The sequence below is a fragment of the Anomaloglossus baeobatrachus genome, chromosome 4 (genome assembly GCF_048569485.1).
Source record: "Anomaloglossus baeobatrachus isolate aAnoBae1 chromosome 4, aAnoBae1.hap1, whole genome shotgun sequence".
NCBI classification, from domain to species: domain Eukaryota; kingdom Metazoa; phylum Chordata; class Amphibia; order Anura; family Aromobatidae; genus Anomaloglossus; species Anomaloglossus baeobatrachus.
The window spans coordinates 31,386,334-31,404,461 of NC_134356.1; the positions used below are offsets into that span (position 1 = coordinate 31,386,334).

Below are 18,128 nucleotides of genomic sequence, written 5' to 3' on the forward strand. Positions count from 1 at the left end.
AGGGACAGGTCTCCGTTCTGTCGGTATGTGCCAGCGGCGTATCGTCCGGCTGGCTCCGGTGCGCTCCTTTAAGGGCGCGTCTCACATCATTCCGCCTTTCCGGCGGTCTATGGAGCCCTGGGACCTTAATCCGGTCCTCCCGGTTCCCGGAAACCCCCCTTTGCGCTTCTTAGGGAGGTTTCTTTGTTTCATCTTTCACAGAAAGTAGTCTTTCTAGTGGCTATAATTTCCTGCCAGGGAGTTCTGGCTGCACTCTCTCTGAGTCACCCCCTTTTTTGGTCTTTTGCATCAAGACAAGGTGGTCTCCGTCCGACTCCGGACTTTTTTCCCTAAGGTGGTTACTGCTTCCACCTTATCCGGGGCAATTTTCCTGCCTTCCTTTTGTCCGGCTCCTCTTCATCGCTTTGAGAAAGCGTTGCATATCCTGGATCTGGTGTGGGCGCCCCGGATCTAGGTGTCTCGCACCGCCGTTATTAGGCAGTGCACCTCTCTCTAGTACGGACTGCTAGTCAGCATAGCGGTCTCTCTGCATCTAAGCCGACCCTTGTTCGTTAGCTTAGGTCGGCCATTTCCGAGGCCTACAAGTGTACTCAAGTGCCTTCCCCGCTGGGGATCAGAGCACATTTGATCAGACCTGTCGGTGCCTTTTCGGCTTTCAGGCTACGGCTCAGTAGGTCTGTCAGACGGCAGCTCGAATTAGTCTGCATACTTTTTCGAAGCTCTATCCAAGGCATGCTCTTGCTTTGGCAGACGCGGGCTTCGGCAGACGCATCTTTCAGGTGTCTGTCGCCCATTTGTGAAGTTGGGTTTTCCTGCTTCTCAGTTGTCTGTTTATTCCCACCCATGGACTGCTTTGGGACGTCCCATGGTCTGGGTCTCCCATAGGAATGATAAAGAAAAAGAGAATTTTGTTTACTTACCGTAAATTCTTTTTCTTATAGTTCCGTCATGGGAGACCCAGCACCCTCCCTATTGCCTGTTGGCAAGTTTCTTGTTCCGTGTGTCTTCACCGGCTGTTGTTGTAGACAGAGGCTCCGGTTATTCCGGGTTTTACTCTATCTCTACTTGTGGGTGGATGTCCTCCTTCAGCTTTTGCACTAAACTGGCTAGGACTGGCTAGCAGGGGGTGTATATGCTAGGAGGGAGGAGCTACACGTTTTGAGTGTAGTAACTTTGTGTGTCCTTCGGAGGCAGTAGCTATACACCCATGGTCTGGGTCTCATGGTCTGGGTCTCCCATGACGGAACTATAAGAAAAAGAATTTACGGTAAGTAAACAAAATTCTCTTTTTCACCGTAAAGCGCCATGGAAAAAATGGCGCTATAATAATAATAAGCACCAAGGCTTACGTGGTTGATTACGGTTATGGTTCTTGTCATCCTCCATTCTTAAAGAACCTGTCTCAAAAATCTTGGTTATATAATCCATCCCTCAATCCGAAAAGCTTCCATCTCGCGTAAGCTGAAGGCCTTTCTTCAGTTCCAAAATATCTTCATTTCAGATACAGAAACAGGTTTTATGGATGAGATTTAATTCAGAATGCCCATGTGAGAATATATTTGGATATCATGTCTACAGTTGCCTTTTTGTCTTATCAAGGGGACACAAAACAGAAAAAGTTTGCGGTCTGTTAGCCAAAATTATTCTTTTGGGCAGAGACATTTTCCGTCCTTTTATCTGCCCTTCATCAAAGAGGTTCAGACAACATCGAAGTGGATTTTCTGGGACAAAGATTTCGATTTGGGGGTAATGAAGCTTAAACATCAGGTTCCAGTTAATATCACAGATATGGGGGTCTCTCAGAGATCTCTTTGCAATACAAGGAAATGCCAAGGTGTCACTGTATGAGCAAGGATGGTTGACCTTAGGGAGATCAACATCCACCACTGCGGAGACACCATCACGTGTTTCTCAACGCAGTGATTCTAGAGCAATGCCCCCTGGGAAATATTCAAAGCTTCTTGCTTTGAATATTTCCCAGGGGGCATTGCTCTAGAATCACTGCGTTGAGAAACACGTGATGGTGTCTCCGCAGTGGTGGATGTTGATCTCCCTAAGGTCAACCATCCTTGCTCACATAGTCTTTTACTAGGCAATGTCCCACTAGCCAGATTCCTACTCCACACTGATGAGGGGCAAATACCCCGAAACGGCTGTCTGTGGATGGATACCATGTTTGGCATAGGTGGTTTCCTTGACTGGAGACTGCCCTTCCCGTGGTTGTTCCTTCCCGGTGAAAGACCTGGCTAGTTTCCTGCCAGCGTTGAGAAACATGTGATGGTGTCTCCGCAGGCCTTCTTGCTTTGAAGGTGTCACTGTAGGTATGGGGACGTGGGAAGGGAGACCCTGGGTCTAGGGAAGGGGGAGATGGTGACCCCTGACAAAGCATAGCACTGGGTCCTGGCTTCCCTCACCACCCTAGATAGGTTTCACACCTATGCGCCAAGCAGGATACCTGACCCTGGCTGATTCTGATCTGGGCCCTAGGTAGGGAGCAGATGGGATGAGCGCCTAGTCAACCTTAATAAGCACTCAAGAAGACACAGGGATAACAAACCGGGGAAAGTAAACAAATAACTTCTCTCCAGATGCCTCAGGGAAAGGAACTGCAACAACTACAAAGTTTCTCCACATGAATACAAGCCGACTGCTTACACTGAAGACTTGTTAAGGGTATGTGACCTATCACCAGCCCAAAGAAAGGAGGAATGAGGGGATATAAAGACACCAAGGGAAGTGCTCATGAAAAACAGCTGAAAGGGTGAGGAACTCCTGCAGGCTCCTAAAGGGAAAGGGATGAAAACCAAGCAGAGGAGATACATAAGATAACAAACAAACCAAGCACGATTGATAGGTCAGGCAGCAGTTTGCATAGCCAAATGCTGTGACTTTCTATATCCAGAAACCACAGGACTGTCTGTCACCCGTGACACAAGGTTGCCTTTTTCTCCCTAGATTTACAAGATGCTTCATTCTGGAGATACCTGCTCTTACAAGTTGCCTTTCAGTCTGGTATATACCTTTCCAAACATCGTACAGAAGAAAAATGGAGGGTGTCGAGTTGAGTCTCATTCTTCTCCTTAACAGCCTAAAGTTGGAGGAGACCTTCATTCTTCCGATCTGCAAGAATATCCTCTTTCAAAGTTCCATTTTTCATCCAGACCCCCAAAAACTATCTCCTGGCATTGTGGCTTCTGAAGGTAGTAGACTAATGTCGCCCGAACTTACAGATATCAGCTGTTTTGGCCAGCAGTCTAGTATGTATTGGGTGAGGGGCCTTCAGACTCTCCTCCGACATAATCTGTCAGGTAAGGGTCCATCGTATCTGATTTCAGACTTCCAATCTTTTCGGTCTCGATAAGCCAAGTTTAACAGCGGCACTTTTGTAGAGCCCGCAGTTGTTCTTTGTGGAGTGTATGAAGGAGTAGGGTTCAGCTATCTAGTCCAGACAAACCTGAATCTGTTATGATTCAGGGACCAAGGAGGATCAAAAAATGCGGAAACCCAAAAAGTAACCAGAGTGTCTGGAACCTTAACGGACCTGTGTGATACCTGTGTGATACAAAATGGAACCTTAACGGACTGCAGACCTAATCCTGACACACAACTAGTGTGTATGGGGCCCCCTTATTTATAAGATTTTGAAGGCCTTTGCTTGGTGTGAGAACATCCTTGTTGGATGCCTTTCATCTCTGGATTGATTTTAAGATGACCTTGAAAAGGGATTTTAGCCTTGAGTTCCATATTTAGAAGAAGATCTGGCCAGTCATCATCGGGTATAAAGAGTTACAATGGTGTCCTAAAACTCTTAATTCCTTCATGTTGGGCTGGAAGGTTTAGCCTTACATCGCTTTTGAACCTCTTTCCACGATTAACCTTGATAATCCTAGCTAGTTGCTTTTTCTTTAGCCATAACAATCGGTAGACGATTGGGAAAAATTAATCTAGAGAACTTTACGTATGAGTTCAAGACGACAATCTTACGTTCCTATCCAAAGTCGTATCAGGATTCCACCTGTTACAAGAAATCATCTTGCCTTCTCTTTTGTCATCAGTGTATCTCACTCGGGGGAGACCCCAGGTGAATCTGGTGTCCGAAGGTCACAGCTACTTGCCGCTAGCAGGTTTACTACTGTTATTTGATGACATCTCCTTGCTTGTGTTGCTGTAAGGGTTAAGTACCCCTTCCTGCCTGGCTGCTGGCTGTAGCTTCCTATCTAAGGTGTCGCTCTTTGTGATCACTCCCCTTTCATATTTAAGTCATATGATCTGATCACATGATGCCTGTGATAGAAACTGAATCTGTTATGATTCAGGGACCGAGGAGGATCAAAAAATGCTGAAACCCAAAAAGTAACCAGAGTGGCTGGAACCTTAACGGACTGCAGACCTAATCCTGACACACGAAGTAGCCTTGGGATGAGCCTACGATGACCTCGTCTTCTCGACAAAGCCGGAGAACTAAATATTCTTACAGATAGAAATATAAGAAAAGCTAATCCGCCTCGGAGCAATCCCCAAAGATATAGATATCCCCCCCACATGTAAAGACTACAGTGATATAGAAAAACACAATACAAAGCTAGAAAAACAGGTTCAGCAAAGGTGAGGCCGAAACTATCTTTATAGGAAAGGATAGGAAGGAGCAGCCGTAAAGACCCTAATATATACCAGCACGTCTGATATGGGAAAAACCCTGAGACCAAACGGCCTCTCCCCCACTATATCAGCACTCTGATGTTACTGGGATCCAAAAACACTAGTATAGATGAGGGACTGAATTAATACCAAGCATGACAAACACAATACCTTGCAGAATCATGGAGCTGGGTATACAGACACTCCCAGCAGGGAATGATCCAACTCTACCAGGAACTCCACACAGAAAAAATAGGAATCAAGCATTAGTATCTAACCAGAAAAAAACAACAAGAAAGTGGAAACAATAAGCAGAGGTACAAGACCAAGTTATCTGAGAGACGTTCTGGTAGAGAAAAGGTCTGGTTACAGAATGTCCTGAACACACAGGAGATACATTGAGCACCGGCAAGTAACAGGAGAAAACTACTCGACTATATAGTCCCAATCTGAGAGACCTGATTGCCAGTCCTCCACAGGTGTGTGGCTTTCATTCCACAAACTGCATCGCCAGCACTGACCACAAGAGAGAGCCCCAAACTGGAAAATGTATTCACAACATGAATCCCTCATTTCTAAGTGGTCCAGTTTGGAAGAAGCCTGCTGTGGAAGATGTTTGTCTTGCTGTGTGCAGCAGTGATGTTTGCTCCACTAAAGCCACCTGGAGTGTTTTTTCTTTTCATGTCTATTTGCCATGGTTTTATTCCTATACTTGTGTTTCTGTATTGTAGTGGCGAGACTAGTAATCTTGCCTGCCTGCTCACTAGTCAGGGTGAGTGTAGGGTTAGCTGAGGGCCTAAGCTATGCGGCTCGGCGACAGGTTGCAATAAACTGTATAGGGATGTTAGGGAGCTCAGGAGTCAGCTTGAGGTGAGCTCAGGATGTGTCCCCTCACCCTAGCGGCAGGGACCTCCATTGTTTCATGACCCCTGTGTTCCCCATGTGTGATTAAATTACAAAATCTCTTTTGTCTTCTTCTGTGATCGCAAAAAAAGAGAAGTTTGCAAAACTCTCTGGAGCCAATTGGATTAAAATAAAAAATAAAAAAAAGTAGCATTTCAGATACAAGGACAATCTCCGAGCTCACGCCACCACAAGTGTGTCCTGTCTTCGGAGACGAGAAGGTGATTTATTGCATCAAGGAGATCCGCAGAGCTTGCTACATGGTCTACACACCAAATCTGTCAATCGGGAGAAACTCGTCCAGATTACCAAAATATTATCGTTTCCAAAGTTTGCCGTCATCTGATATTTCTCCTGTTTGTGCAGTGATGGAGGAAGACACAGAAAATAGAATTAGTCTTACCGATAACTGGGCTTCTAGGAACTTGTCATGACTTCACACCTTTTCCTCCCTTTCTTTGTGTAAAAAAAAAAAATGTGAAGATATTTATCCATTTTGTGCTTCAAATGTGGAGCCATTGTCACGCTCAACGCCGGAGATGGTGCTTCGGTGACCACTGGACCACGGAGACCCCCAGACCTACCCTAAAGTGGGGCATAGACTAGGACTGTGGCAGCTGATCCCCAGGGCAGGAGTGGACACAGGAGCAGACAGCACAGGCAGGACGGACAGGCAGAGTCTCTAGCACCAACAGGACTGGATGGACTGGTAACCAGGTACAGGCAGAACGGATTGGCAGTCACTAGCAAGGCTGGATAAGGCTGCACATCAAACTTAGATAATGGTATAATGCCTCAAGCATATGGAAAAATATTGGAATATACAATGAAAAATGCTACTTGCTAATTTGAACATGTGAATAATGAATTGCATACCTGCCATGAATATTAGGAAAAAGGAGATATTTAGCAATCGCATTGATCAATGTAACTGAGCCCCAAGACCTCGTCAAGGTATATCTCTATATTGGGGTCCCTAGCTCTGTGACCCTAACTGTGTGTCATCTCATTGCAATTAAAAACTGCTGTGTGTGGAGAGGGGTAACTAAGGACTTTCTTATATAGGAGATGGAAAAAACATGGCCGAAAGGGTCGGAGCTGTGTTCACATTCAGAAAAAAACTACATATAACTGAATAGGATAACTGAAGTGAGCACTAATATATATATATATATATATATATATATATATATATATATATATATATATATATATATATATATATATATATATATATATATATATATATATATATTATGAGTGCAAGCCAAAAAATACATACTATACAAGGATAAGGCTGCACATCAAACTTAGATAATGGTATAATGCCTCAAGCATATGGAAAAATATTGGAATATACAATGAAAAATGCTACTTGCTAATTTGAACATGTGAATAATGAATTGCATACCTGCCATGAATATTAGGAAAAAGGAGATATTTAGCAATCGCATTGATCAATGTAACTGAGCCCCAAGACCTCGTCAAGGTATATCTCTATATTGGGGTCCCTAGCTCTGTGACCCTAACTGTGTGTCATCTCATTGCAATTAAAAACTGCTGTGTGTGGAGAGGGGTAACTAAGGACTTTCTTATATAGGAGATGGAAAAAACATGGCCGAAAGGGTCGGAGCTGTGTTCACATTCAGAAAAAAACTACATATAACTGAATAGGATAACTGAAGTGAGCACTAATATATATATATATATATATATATATATATATATATATATATATATATATATATATATATATATATATATATATTATGAGTGCAAGCCAAAAAATACATACTATACAAGGATAAGGCTGCACATCAAACTTAGATAATGGTATAATGCCTCAAGCATATGGAAAAATATTGGAATATACAATGAAAAATGCTACTTGCTAATTTGAACATGTGAATAATGAATTGCATACCTGCCATGAATATTAGGAAAAAGGAGATATTTAGCAATCGCATTGATCAATGTAACTGAGCCCCAAGACCTCGTCAAGGTATATCTCTATATTGGGGTCCCTAGCTCTGTGACCCTAACTGTGTGTCATCTCATTGCAATTAAAAACTGCTGTGGGTGGAGAGGGGTAACTAAGGACTTTCTTATATAGGAGATGGAAAAAACATGTCCGAAAGGGGCGGAGCTGTGTTCACATTCAGAAAAAAATTCAGTTATATGTAGTTTTTTCTGAATGTGAACACAGCTCCGCCCCTTTCGGCCATGTTTTTTCCATCTCCTATATAAGAAAGTCCTTAGTTACCCCTCTCCACCCACAGCAGTTTTTAATTGCAATGAGATGACACACAGTTAGGGTCACAGAGCTAGGGACCCCAATATAGAGATATACCTTGACGAGGTCTTGGGGCTCAGTTACATTGATCAATGCGATTGCTAAATATCTCCTTTTTCCTAATATTCATGGCAGGTATGCAATTCATTATTCACATGTTCAAATTAGCAAGTAGCATTTTTCATTGCATATTCCAATATTTTTCCATATGCTTGAGGCATTATACCATTATCTAAGTTTGATGTGCAGCCTTATCCTTATATAGTATGTATTTTTTGGCTTGCACTCATAATAAATATATATATATATATATATATATATATATATATATATATATAATTAGTGCTCACTTCAGTTATCCTATTCAGTTACTAGCAAGGCTGGAACCGCCGGAGTGGCTGGAGCAGATGGCACGGCAAGGACGGACAGTCACTAGTATCAACGGGGACCAGGTACAGGCAGGACAGGACTGGAACCAGGTGCCAACAGGGCAGGACGGGCTGAAGCCAGGTACAGGCAGAATAAGGGCAAACAGGACTGGACGGGCAGGTGACCTGTGTAACAGCGTGTCCCTCCCCCACCTGTGCTCATGGTGTAATAGTCTGTCCCTCCCTGACTGTCCTGTATGTACTACTTCTGGTGGGAGATTGTTTGTTCTTCTCAGCATGGGACTCATCCAATCCACAACTTGGAGCCAAGACGTCTAGAATCCTTTCATGTATTAAATGTCCAGGGGGAGGTTGGCTCTTCTGCCTACCTAAGGGGCTGATCCCAGGAGAAGAGAACAATGAGACCCATGTTAATCAGTTGTTGGATCTCGGCTGGAGAAGGACTCGGATCTATAGCTGAGGCTGGATCCTAGAGCCTGTGTATGGACTTACAAATTGGAGATCAGTGGCCACGTGGGATTGTGTTTTGTTGTTCACCCTGTTGGACTCAAGGAACTCATATAAGGACCATTGCCATATTCTCCTTGGCGTCGGAATCCCGGGAGGCGCCCCCGGATCTGTTTGGTTGTGGACTCCTTGCAGGCTTTAAGGATTTAGATTCATGTTTGGTGCTTTATCTTTGTGGTTCCAATAAAGCCCTTTGGAGTGTTCCTCGGCCTGGCGTCCCTTACTGCTCTGTCACATACCCCGTCACAACCTGACAACAAGCTAGATAGAACACAACTGACTACCTGAACTGAAGGCGTTGAACAGGCGCCTCCCCTAGTGGGAGAGTGCCTTGAGTACCCAGTGTCTCCCAGCAATGGGCTAAGAGGCATTTTATGGAGTGGCGCACTGGCCGTTTAAGAGGATGGTCGCGGTGCGTGCGCTCTCCCTAGGCGCGCTCAGTGAAGGTAAAAGAATGGAGAAGCCAAATTGAGGGTGGCGGGGAGAGAGCCGGCCGTGGTGTCCCTGCAGGAGGGAGACCGAGGAATGCAGGGACGTCAGCGTTACAACCATCCTCCTGTCATGGAGCGGTCCCAAGAAAAAAAAAAAATTACCACTAACGCTAATTCTTTTTTCCATATTCCCATTTTTTTATTTATTTATTTATTTATTTATTTTTTTAAGACTGGAATTTGAAAATCAGAAAACTCGATTGGAAATTCAACTGGAATATACCCGGGGACAAGTGAGGAAAGAAACCGAGAAGATGGCGAAGTTACAGGAAACTTTACATCAAGAGGAAGAGGAAATAAAAGAAATGAAGAAGGTACAATCCCTCTGATTTAAAAGGGATCTAAAGTTAACGCTCAAAATTAATGTTGCTAATTATTTTGAGCTCGCTGTCGGATTCTCAGTTTACTCATTCTGAAGCCAGCAATAGAAATTGCGATGCAAAGGCTAAAGGCTATAGAGGCAAAGCAATTGCAAAAATAGATTTTTTTATTTTTTTTTAACCAAATATAAGAAAAAAAAAATTGTCCTCCTAGGTGGACGACCCCCCCCCCCCTTTTATACTATTTTTAATATTAGCTTTTGCCACATTTACAGCTTCCGACTCGCTATCCTTGCTCTGGAAATCGCATTAACGGCACTGAAACAGGGAATGGAAATATAAATTCCTGTTTCCGTCACTTTCTGGATGTAGCACTGACTTTGTCAATAAAAAAAAAAAAATAATGTCTGAAAGAAGCCTCTGTTCAATGACACGTAAGACATCTGCTAGACAGAAATACTGCATAACATGCAATTAAAGGGATATTTCCATCTTCATTCTTAGGGTTGGTATGTGGTCCCCCACCGATCATAAAGTGTGCTACTACTACTGGTTAGTATATAGCAGCAGCGATCAGAGCTGTTTAACCACTAAAATACCACCATCAGTCTCTAACATTATGCCCCCAACACAATTGTGGGGTGCCCTTGGCAGCCGGGGTCTAGTGAAGGTCCCCAGCTCCACCATCTTGGTACAAAACATAGTACAATTGAGCAGGTTCAAGTCCACTAATTACAAATGCAAAAAAAGTAATTTTAAAGGAAATATATCCTGTCCGCAGCATAATGTAGGGGCACAGAGCGTGATTCCAGGGTTGTCACTTCCTCAGCAGCTTGCTGTAGTTTCAATACAATCAGTGTTTTATCAGTAGGAGATTATCACTGCAGGACTAGGTGTCACCAGCTAGTTAGACCAGCTAATTTGTAATCCCGCCTCCACCACTGTCACTATAGTGTACACAGCCAATCAGTTAAGTCTAGTAATGACACACAATAAAGTAATTTTAACCCCTTCACGACCCATGACGGATCTATCCGTCATGGAGCGTGTGAGGTTAATCCCCGCCCCCTGCCGTGGGCAGGTCGCGGCGATCCGCGCACATATCAGCTGTTTTTAACAGCTGACATGCGCCTGCAAGTTACAAGTGGAATCGCTTCCGCTCGCAACTTTTAACCCCTTACATCTCGCTGCCAAAACCTGGCAGCAAGATGTATATGTGCGCGGCCATTACTTTCACTTACCGCCGCCCCGACCGGAAGTCACGTGCGTGACCACGTGACTTTCGGTGATTGCCATGGTAGCACAGGGTCATGTGATGACGCCTGTAGGTAACATGAGTCACTTTCGGTCTCACTCGGCCTTCGAGTGAAGCAGAAAGTGAGCGTATCTGCTGTTTACAGCTGTATAGCTGTGATCAGCAGATAGGGCAGAGCGATCAAATTGTTGATCCATATAGCCCCCTAGGGGGACTAGTAAAATAATAGTAAAAAAAAAAAGTTTTCAAAAAAACCCCTAAAAGTTCAAATCACCCCCCTTTCACCCCATTGAAAATTAAAGGGTTAAAAAAATAAAAAAAAAACAACACACATTTGGTATTGCCACGTTCAGAAATGCCAGATCTATCAAAATATAAAATCAATTAATCTGATCAGTAAACGGCGTAGCGGCAAAATAATTCCAAACGCCAAAATTGTTTTTTGGTTGCAAGTTTTACGCAAAATGTAATAACAGGCGATCAAAACGTAGCATCTGCGCAAAAATAGTACCATTAAAAATGTCAGCTCGAGAAGCAAAAAATAAGCCGTCACTGAGCCATAGATCCAAAAAAATGAGAACGCTACGGGTTTCGGAATGTGGCGCAAAACGTGCGCCACTTTTATTGGACAAGCTTGTGATTTTTTTTTAACCCCTTAGATACAAGTAAACATATTCATGTTTGGTATCTAAAAACTCGCACCGACCTCAGGCATCACACCCACACATCAGTTTTACCATATAGTGAACATGGTGAATAAAATATCCCAAAAACTATTGTGCGATCACACTTTTTTTGCAGTTTTCTTTATCGTTCCTATGGGAGACCCAGACCTTGGGTGTTTAGCTTCTGCCTCCGGAGGACACACAAAGTACTACACTTAAAAGTGTAGCTCCTCCCTCTGAGCTTATACACCCCCTGGAGAACCAGTCCTACCCAGTTTATCGCTTTGTGTTCAGGAGGCATACATCCACACATGCATTCTCATCTGATTTCTTTGATTTTTGGAAAGAGTTTAAAGAAAAGCGGGTCCAAGTCTGGACTCCCGGCATGTCCCTTCTCACCCCACTGTGTCGGCGGTGTTGTTAAGGTTGATTTCCAAGGCTGGAGCCTTACATGCCGTGCTCCTTCACCATCCCTCCTGGGCTCTTGAAGTGGGAGCCAGCACAGTCTCCATGCCTGGCAGGAGTCCGGTCTCCATCCACAGCCCCTTGAGGATCCTGTTGGACCGGAGCACTCATCCCCAGGGACCTGGCCCTGCGTCTCAGCAGCTAAGTACCTGAGACGTTTATGTGTTGAGGGTCCCGGTTCTTTATTGTATGGGGAGAGTATGCTGTATATGATTATTTTGCCTTTTCCGGCGGGTTCTCTAGCTTTTGCCTGAGAACCGCGCCGATGGTGCCTGCTTGTCGGCCTCGCCGCTTAAATTTAGGCCCCGGCTTCGCCGGAGGCCTAGTTTCGTTTTCCTGCCCTCGCATGTCACTCATGCAGAGGGACAGGCTCGGCTCCTCCCGGCGGCCGTTCTACACAGGGGAGGGACACTCCCCACTGCTGGGGCGTCCCTCCTCCCCTGCAGGTCTCTATAGCCCTCCAGTTCCCGCTCTCCTATAGGAACGCCCCCTAGTCCCGCCCCCTCTCCTCAATCCGGCGGCCATTTGTCACGCAGAGTTCACTCTGCTCTGGGACATTCTGCACTCTGCATCTCTGCTGAGGTGCTGTGCACTGGGGGACCGGGCTTCGGGATCTGGAGGGCACACAACACCGCGCCCAGCGGTCTGGTAAGCCACAGCCGGTCTCCAGTTGTGGACCTCTATATATTCTCCCTGGGGTTCATTCTCTGCAAAGCCCCCACTCCAGCAGCATGTCTCACACAAGGAGCAAGGCTCCAAAGCTTTATACTGTATGCGCTGCATGTAAGCTCCTGCTGCCTGAGCCGAGCATTTATCCACACTGTGATGGTTGCTCTAACTTGGCGGTGCCACAGCCTGGAGTCTCACCCCCAGTGGTCTCTCAGGCTGCTGCTGCACCTGTGGCTGAACCCCCGGCCTGGGTAGAGTCCTTTTCTAGGTCCATATCCCAGTCATTTGCTGAGTCCATGGGACTTTTGTCCAGGACTTTGATGAATATACATCAGCCCTCCTCACAGGGTGCCTCTAATACTCTTGCCAGAGGATCCCTATCCTCTGACCTCCGTCCATCAGAGCTCACAGAGGATTCATCATCAGGTCCCAGACCCCGTCCTTCTAAGAGAAGGCGCAGGGTTTCCTCCCCCTCCTCATCCCATGGCTCTGTCTCAAGAGCTGACTCGCAAGATGAGGAGGATGCCCTCACTGGGGGCTCGGAGGCTATGTATCCCATCGATTTCTCTGAGGGTGACTCAGATCTTAGTGATTTGATTGCGTCGATTAATTCTGTGCCGGATCTCAATCCGCCAGTGTCAGAGGAGCAACCGTCTTTGGCAGAAAAACATCAGTTTACCTCGCCTAAGAGAGTGAAGAGTGTGTTCTTTAACCACTCCAGTTTTCAGACCGCTGTGACCAAGCCCAGGGCCTGCCCTGACAAACGCTTTCCAAAGCGTGGTTCTGATGACCGGTTTCCATTTCCACCTGAGGTGGTCAAGGAGTGGTCTCACTCCCCAAAGGTAGACCCTCCGGTGTCTATGCTATCAGCCCGGACCATTGTGTCGGTGGCTGACGGCACCTCACTTAAGGATTCCACTGACCATCAGATTGACCTTTTGGCCAAATCTGTGTATGAAGCTGCGGGGGGCGCGTTTTCCCCGACTTTTGCAGCAGTGTGGGCTCTCAAAGCCATCTCTGCTTCTCTGGAGGAGATGCATTCCCTCACCAAGGAATCTATGCCTGAGATGGTTGCCTTAACTTCTCAGGCTTCAGCTTTTTCATCTTATGCCATGTCTGCCATGCTAGAGGCTGCTCACCGCACTGCGGTGGCTTCAGCTAATTCTCTTGTTATCCGCAGGATTTTGTGGCTTCGAGAGTGGAAGGCAGATTCTTCTTCCAAGAAGTTTCTTGCTGGGCTCCCTTTTGCTGGTTCACGGCTGTTTGGTGAACAGCTGGATGAAATCATTAAGGAAGCTACTGGCGGGAAGAGTACTTCCATGCCACAAACCAAGACCAGGAAACCTGCCCAGGGTAGGAATCAATCGAGGTTTCGTTCCTTTCGTTCCTCCAACTGGTCATCCTCTAAGCCCTCCGCCTCGTCCGCTAACTCAGCTAAGGATCAGAAATCCAACTGGCGCACAAAAGCGCGTCCGCAGAAGTCCGCAGGAGGTTCTGCCACTAAGGCAGCCTCCTCATGACTCTCGGCCCGCTCCAGCCACGTCCTCAGTCGGTGGCAGGCTCTCCCACTTTGGCGACGCTTGGTTAAAGCAAGTCTCCGATCAGTGGGTGAGAGACATCATATCTCACGGCTACAGGATAGAATTCTCTTCCAGCCCGCCAAACAGATTTTTTCTCTCAACTCCCCCCTGCTCCAAGGCCGCCGCCTTCTCGCAGGCCGTGGCATCCTTGCAGGCAAACGGTGTGATTGTACCAGTTCCTGCTCGAGAACGGTTCAGAGGTTTTTACTCAAACCTATTCCTAGTTCCAAAAAAGGACGGTACCTTCCGGCCCATCCTGGATCTCAAGCTTCTCAACAAGCATGTCCGGGTGCGGCATTTTCGCATGGAGTCTCTGCGATCAGTCATTGCCTCAATGACCCAAGGGGATTTCCTGGCGTCCTTCGACATCAGAGATGCCTATCTGCATGTGCCAATCACAGTGTCACACCAGCGTTGGTTACGTTTTGCGATAGGAGAGGATCATTTCCAATTCGTGGCTCTCCCCTTCGGGTTAGCCACGGCCCCTTGGGTATTCACAAAGGTCATGGCGGCAGTGATTGCGGTCGTTCACCTCCAGGGGTTGGCAGTGCTTCCTTATCTGGACGACCTTCTGGTCAAGGCTCCATCCAGCGCAGACTGTCAGCGGAGTGTCTCGCTCACTCTCGCCACTCTAGCCCTATTCGGGTGGCTTGTCAATCTTCCCAAGTCCACCCTGACTCTGACCCAGAGTCTCACGTACCTAGGGATGCAGTTCGAGACTTTGCCGGCACTTGTGAAGTTGCCCTTAGTCAAACAGCAGTCTCTCCGGCTAGCGGTGCGCTCTCTGCTGCGGCCCCGCCGTTATACCCTCAGGCGCCTGATGCAGGTGCTGGGTCAAATGGTGGCGTCCATGGAGGCGGTTCCCTTTGCCCAGTTCCATCTGCGTCCTCTGCAGCTGGACATTCTCCGCTGTTGGGACAAGCGGCCTTCCTCCTTACACAGGTTAGTGGCTCTGTCGCCACAGACCAGGAGCTCTCTTCAGTGGTGGCTTCAACCCCTCTCCCTGTCCCAAGGGCGCTCCTTTCTGACTCCGTCCTGAGTGATTCTCACCACGGATGCCAGCCTTTCCGGCTGGGGAGCGGTATATCTCCACCACAGAGCACAGGGCACTTGGACTCCGTCCGAGTCAGCCCTTTCAATCAATGTGCTGTAAACCAGAGCCGTGCTTCTAGCTCTCCTAGCCTTTCACCACCTGTTGGCGGGCAGGCACATTCGAGTCCAGTCAGACAACGCGACAGCGGTTGCCTACATCAATCACCAAGGCGGGACACGCAGCCGCCTGGCAATGTTGGAGGTCCAACGCATTCTTCAATGGGCGGAGGACTCCAAGTCCACCATATCCGCAGTCCACATCCCAGGCGTAGAAAACTGGGAGGCAGATTATCTCAGCCGTCAATCCGTGGACGGTGGCGAGTGGTCCCTGCACCTGGCAGTGTTTCAGTCAATCTGCCGCAATTGGGGCACTCCGGACGTGGACCTAATGGCATCCCGTCTCAACAACAAGGTTCCGGTTTACGTGGCTCGCTCCCACGATCCTCAGGCCTTCGCCGCGGACGCTCTGGTTCAGGATTGGTCCCAGTTTCGTCTGTCCTACGTGTTTCCCCCTCTAGCTCTCTTGCCCAAAGTCCTGCGCAAGATCAGAATGGAGGGCCGTCGAGTCATCCTCATTGCACCGGACTGGCCCAGGCGAGCTTGGTATCCGGCCCAGGCCGAGCTTGGTATCCGGACCTGCTCCAACTTTCCGTAGAGATGCCGTGGCATCTTCCGGATCGTCCAGACCTACTCTCGCAAGGTCCGTTTTTCCGCCCGAATTCTGCGGCACTCAATTTGACGGCGTGGCTCTTGAGTCCTGGATTTTGACGGCTTCTGGTATTCCTCCTGAAGTCAGCTCCGCTATGACTCGGGCCCGTAAGTCTTCCTCCGTCAAGATCTATCACAGGACTTGGAAAATTTTCCTGTCCTGGTGTCGCTCTTCCGGCCATCCTCCTTGGCCATTCTCGTTGCCGACCCTTCTGTCTTTTTTACAGTCCGGTCTGCAGCTAGGACTGTCCCTCAACTCTCTCAAGGGACAAGTCTCAGCTCTATCAGTGCTGTTCCAGCGGCGTCTCGCCCGGCTGGCTCAGGTCCGCACCTTCATGCAAGGCGCGTCTCACATCATTCCGCCTTATCGGCGGCCCTTGGATCCCTGGGACCTTAACTTGGTCCTCACGGTATTGCAGAAACCCCCTTTTGAGCCCCTTAGGGAGGTTTCTTTGTATCGTCTTTCTCAAAGGGTGGCCTTTCTAGTTGCCATAACTTCTCTCAGGAGAGTCTCTGATTTGGCTGCGCTCTCCTCGGAGTCACCTTTTTTGGTGTTTCACCAAGACAAGGTAGTTCTCCGTCCGACTCCGGACTTTCTTCCTAAGGTGGTCTCTCCCTTCCACCTTAACCAGGACATTTCCTTGCCTTCCTTCTGTCCGGCCCCTGTTCATCGCTTTGAGAAAGCGCTGCATTCTCTGGATCTGGTGCGTGCTCTCCGGATTTATGTGTCTCGCACCGCTGCGCTTAGGCGGTACACCTCTCAAGCTTTTCAAAGCACACTCGACCAGAGCTGTCGGTGCCTCTTGGGCTTTTAGGCACCAGGCTACGGCTCAACAAGTCTGTCAGGCTGCCACTTGGACTTGCCTGCATACCTTTTCGAAGCACTACCAAGTGCATGCTCATGCTTAGGCAGATGCGAGCTTGGGCAGACGCATCCTTCAGGCGGCTGTCGCCCACTTGTGAAGTTAGGCTCCGCCTACTTCTTAGTTTTTTTCTGTTTATTCCCACCCAGGGACAGCTTTGGAACGTCCCATGGTCTGGGTCTCCCATAGGAACGATAAAGAAAAAGAGAATTTTGTTTACTTACCGTAAATTCTTTTTCTTATAGTTCCGTATTGGGAGACCCAGCTCCCTCCCTGTTGCCTGTTGGCAATTTTCTTGTTCCGTGTGTTATCACCGGCTGTTGTCGTGGACAGAGTCTCCGGTTGTTCCAGTTCTTGCTCGGTTCTACTTGTGGGTGGCTATTCTCCTTCAGCTTTTGCACTAAACTGGTTAGATCTGGTTCTCCAGGGGGTGTATAAGCTCAGAGGGAGGAGCTACACTTTTAAGTGTAGTACTTTGTGTGTCCTCCGGAGGCAGAAGCTAAACACCCAATGTCTGGGTCTCCCAATACGGAACTATAAGAAAAAGAATTTACGGTAAATAAACAAAATTCTCTTTTTTTCACACTTGGAATTTTTTTTTACTGTTTTCCAGTACACCATATGGCAAAACTTATGGTTTCATTTAAAAGTACAACTTGTCCCGCAAAAAACCAGCCCTTATATGGCAAGATTGACGGAAAAATTAAAAGTTACGGCTCTCGGAAGAAGGGGAGCAAAAAGGAAAAACTGAACGCGCCCTGGGGCTGAAAGGGTTAAAGGAAATGTGCCCACAGCATAATGTAGGGGCAGAGAGCCCGATTCCAGGGATGTCACTTGCTCAGCAGCTTGCTATAGTTTCACTACAATCAGTGTTTTATCAGCAGGACTAGGTATATGTGCCAAGGCAGTCCAGCTAATCTGTGTAACCCCACCCCCACCACTGCATCACAGTTTACACAGCCAATCAGAGGTGTGGGAGGGGTCATACGCAGCTCAGCATTCTGACCACTGCAACATCTACGGCAGAGAAAACAGGGATTTTATCAAAACTGCAGCAAGCAGCCTAGTAAGTGGCACATCACAGGAATCAGGGTCTCGGCCCCTACATCATGCTGCTTTCAGATTCCATAGCAACAAACCTGCTGACAGATTCCCATTTAAAAATAAATAAAAATCAAAATTATAAAAAAAAAAATAATTTTGCTTTGTCCATAAAAGTCCACTCTATCAAAATCTAAAATAATTTTACCCATACATTAAATGTCACCGCACCCCCCCCCCCCCACACCC

General features: G+C 47.1%; 1 protein-coding gene across 2 annotated transcripts in view; it reads left to right on the forward strand.

The window, feature by feature from the left end:
• SMC1B (structural maintenance of chromosomes 1B) overlaps positions 1-18,128 on the forward strand; it is a 293,721-nt gene that overhangs the window by 177,761 nt on the left and 97,832 nt on the right. For both annotated transcript variants that reach the window (XM_075344204.1, XM_075344205.1), the window contains one exon: positions 9,394-9,535. In XM_075344204.1, coding sequence (XP_075200319.1) covers positions 9,394-9,535 — 142 coding nt within the window. The remainder of the gene's footprint in view (positions 1-9,393; positions 9,536-18,128) is intronic.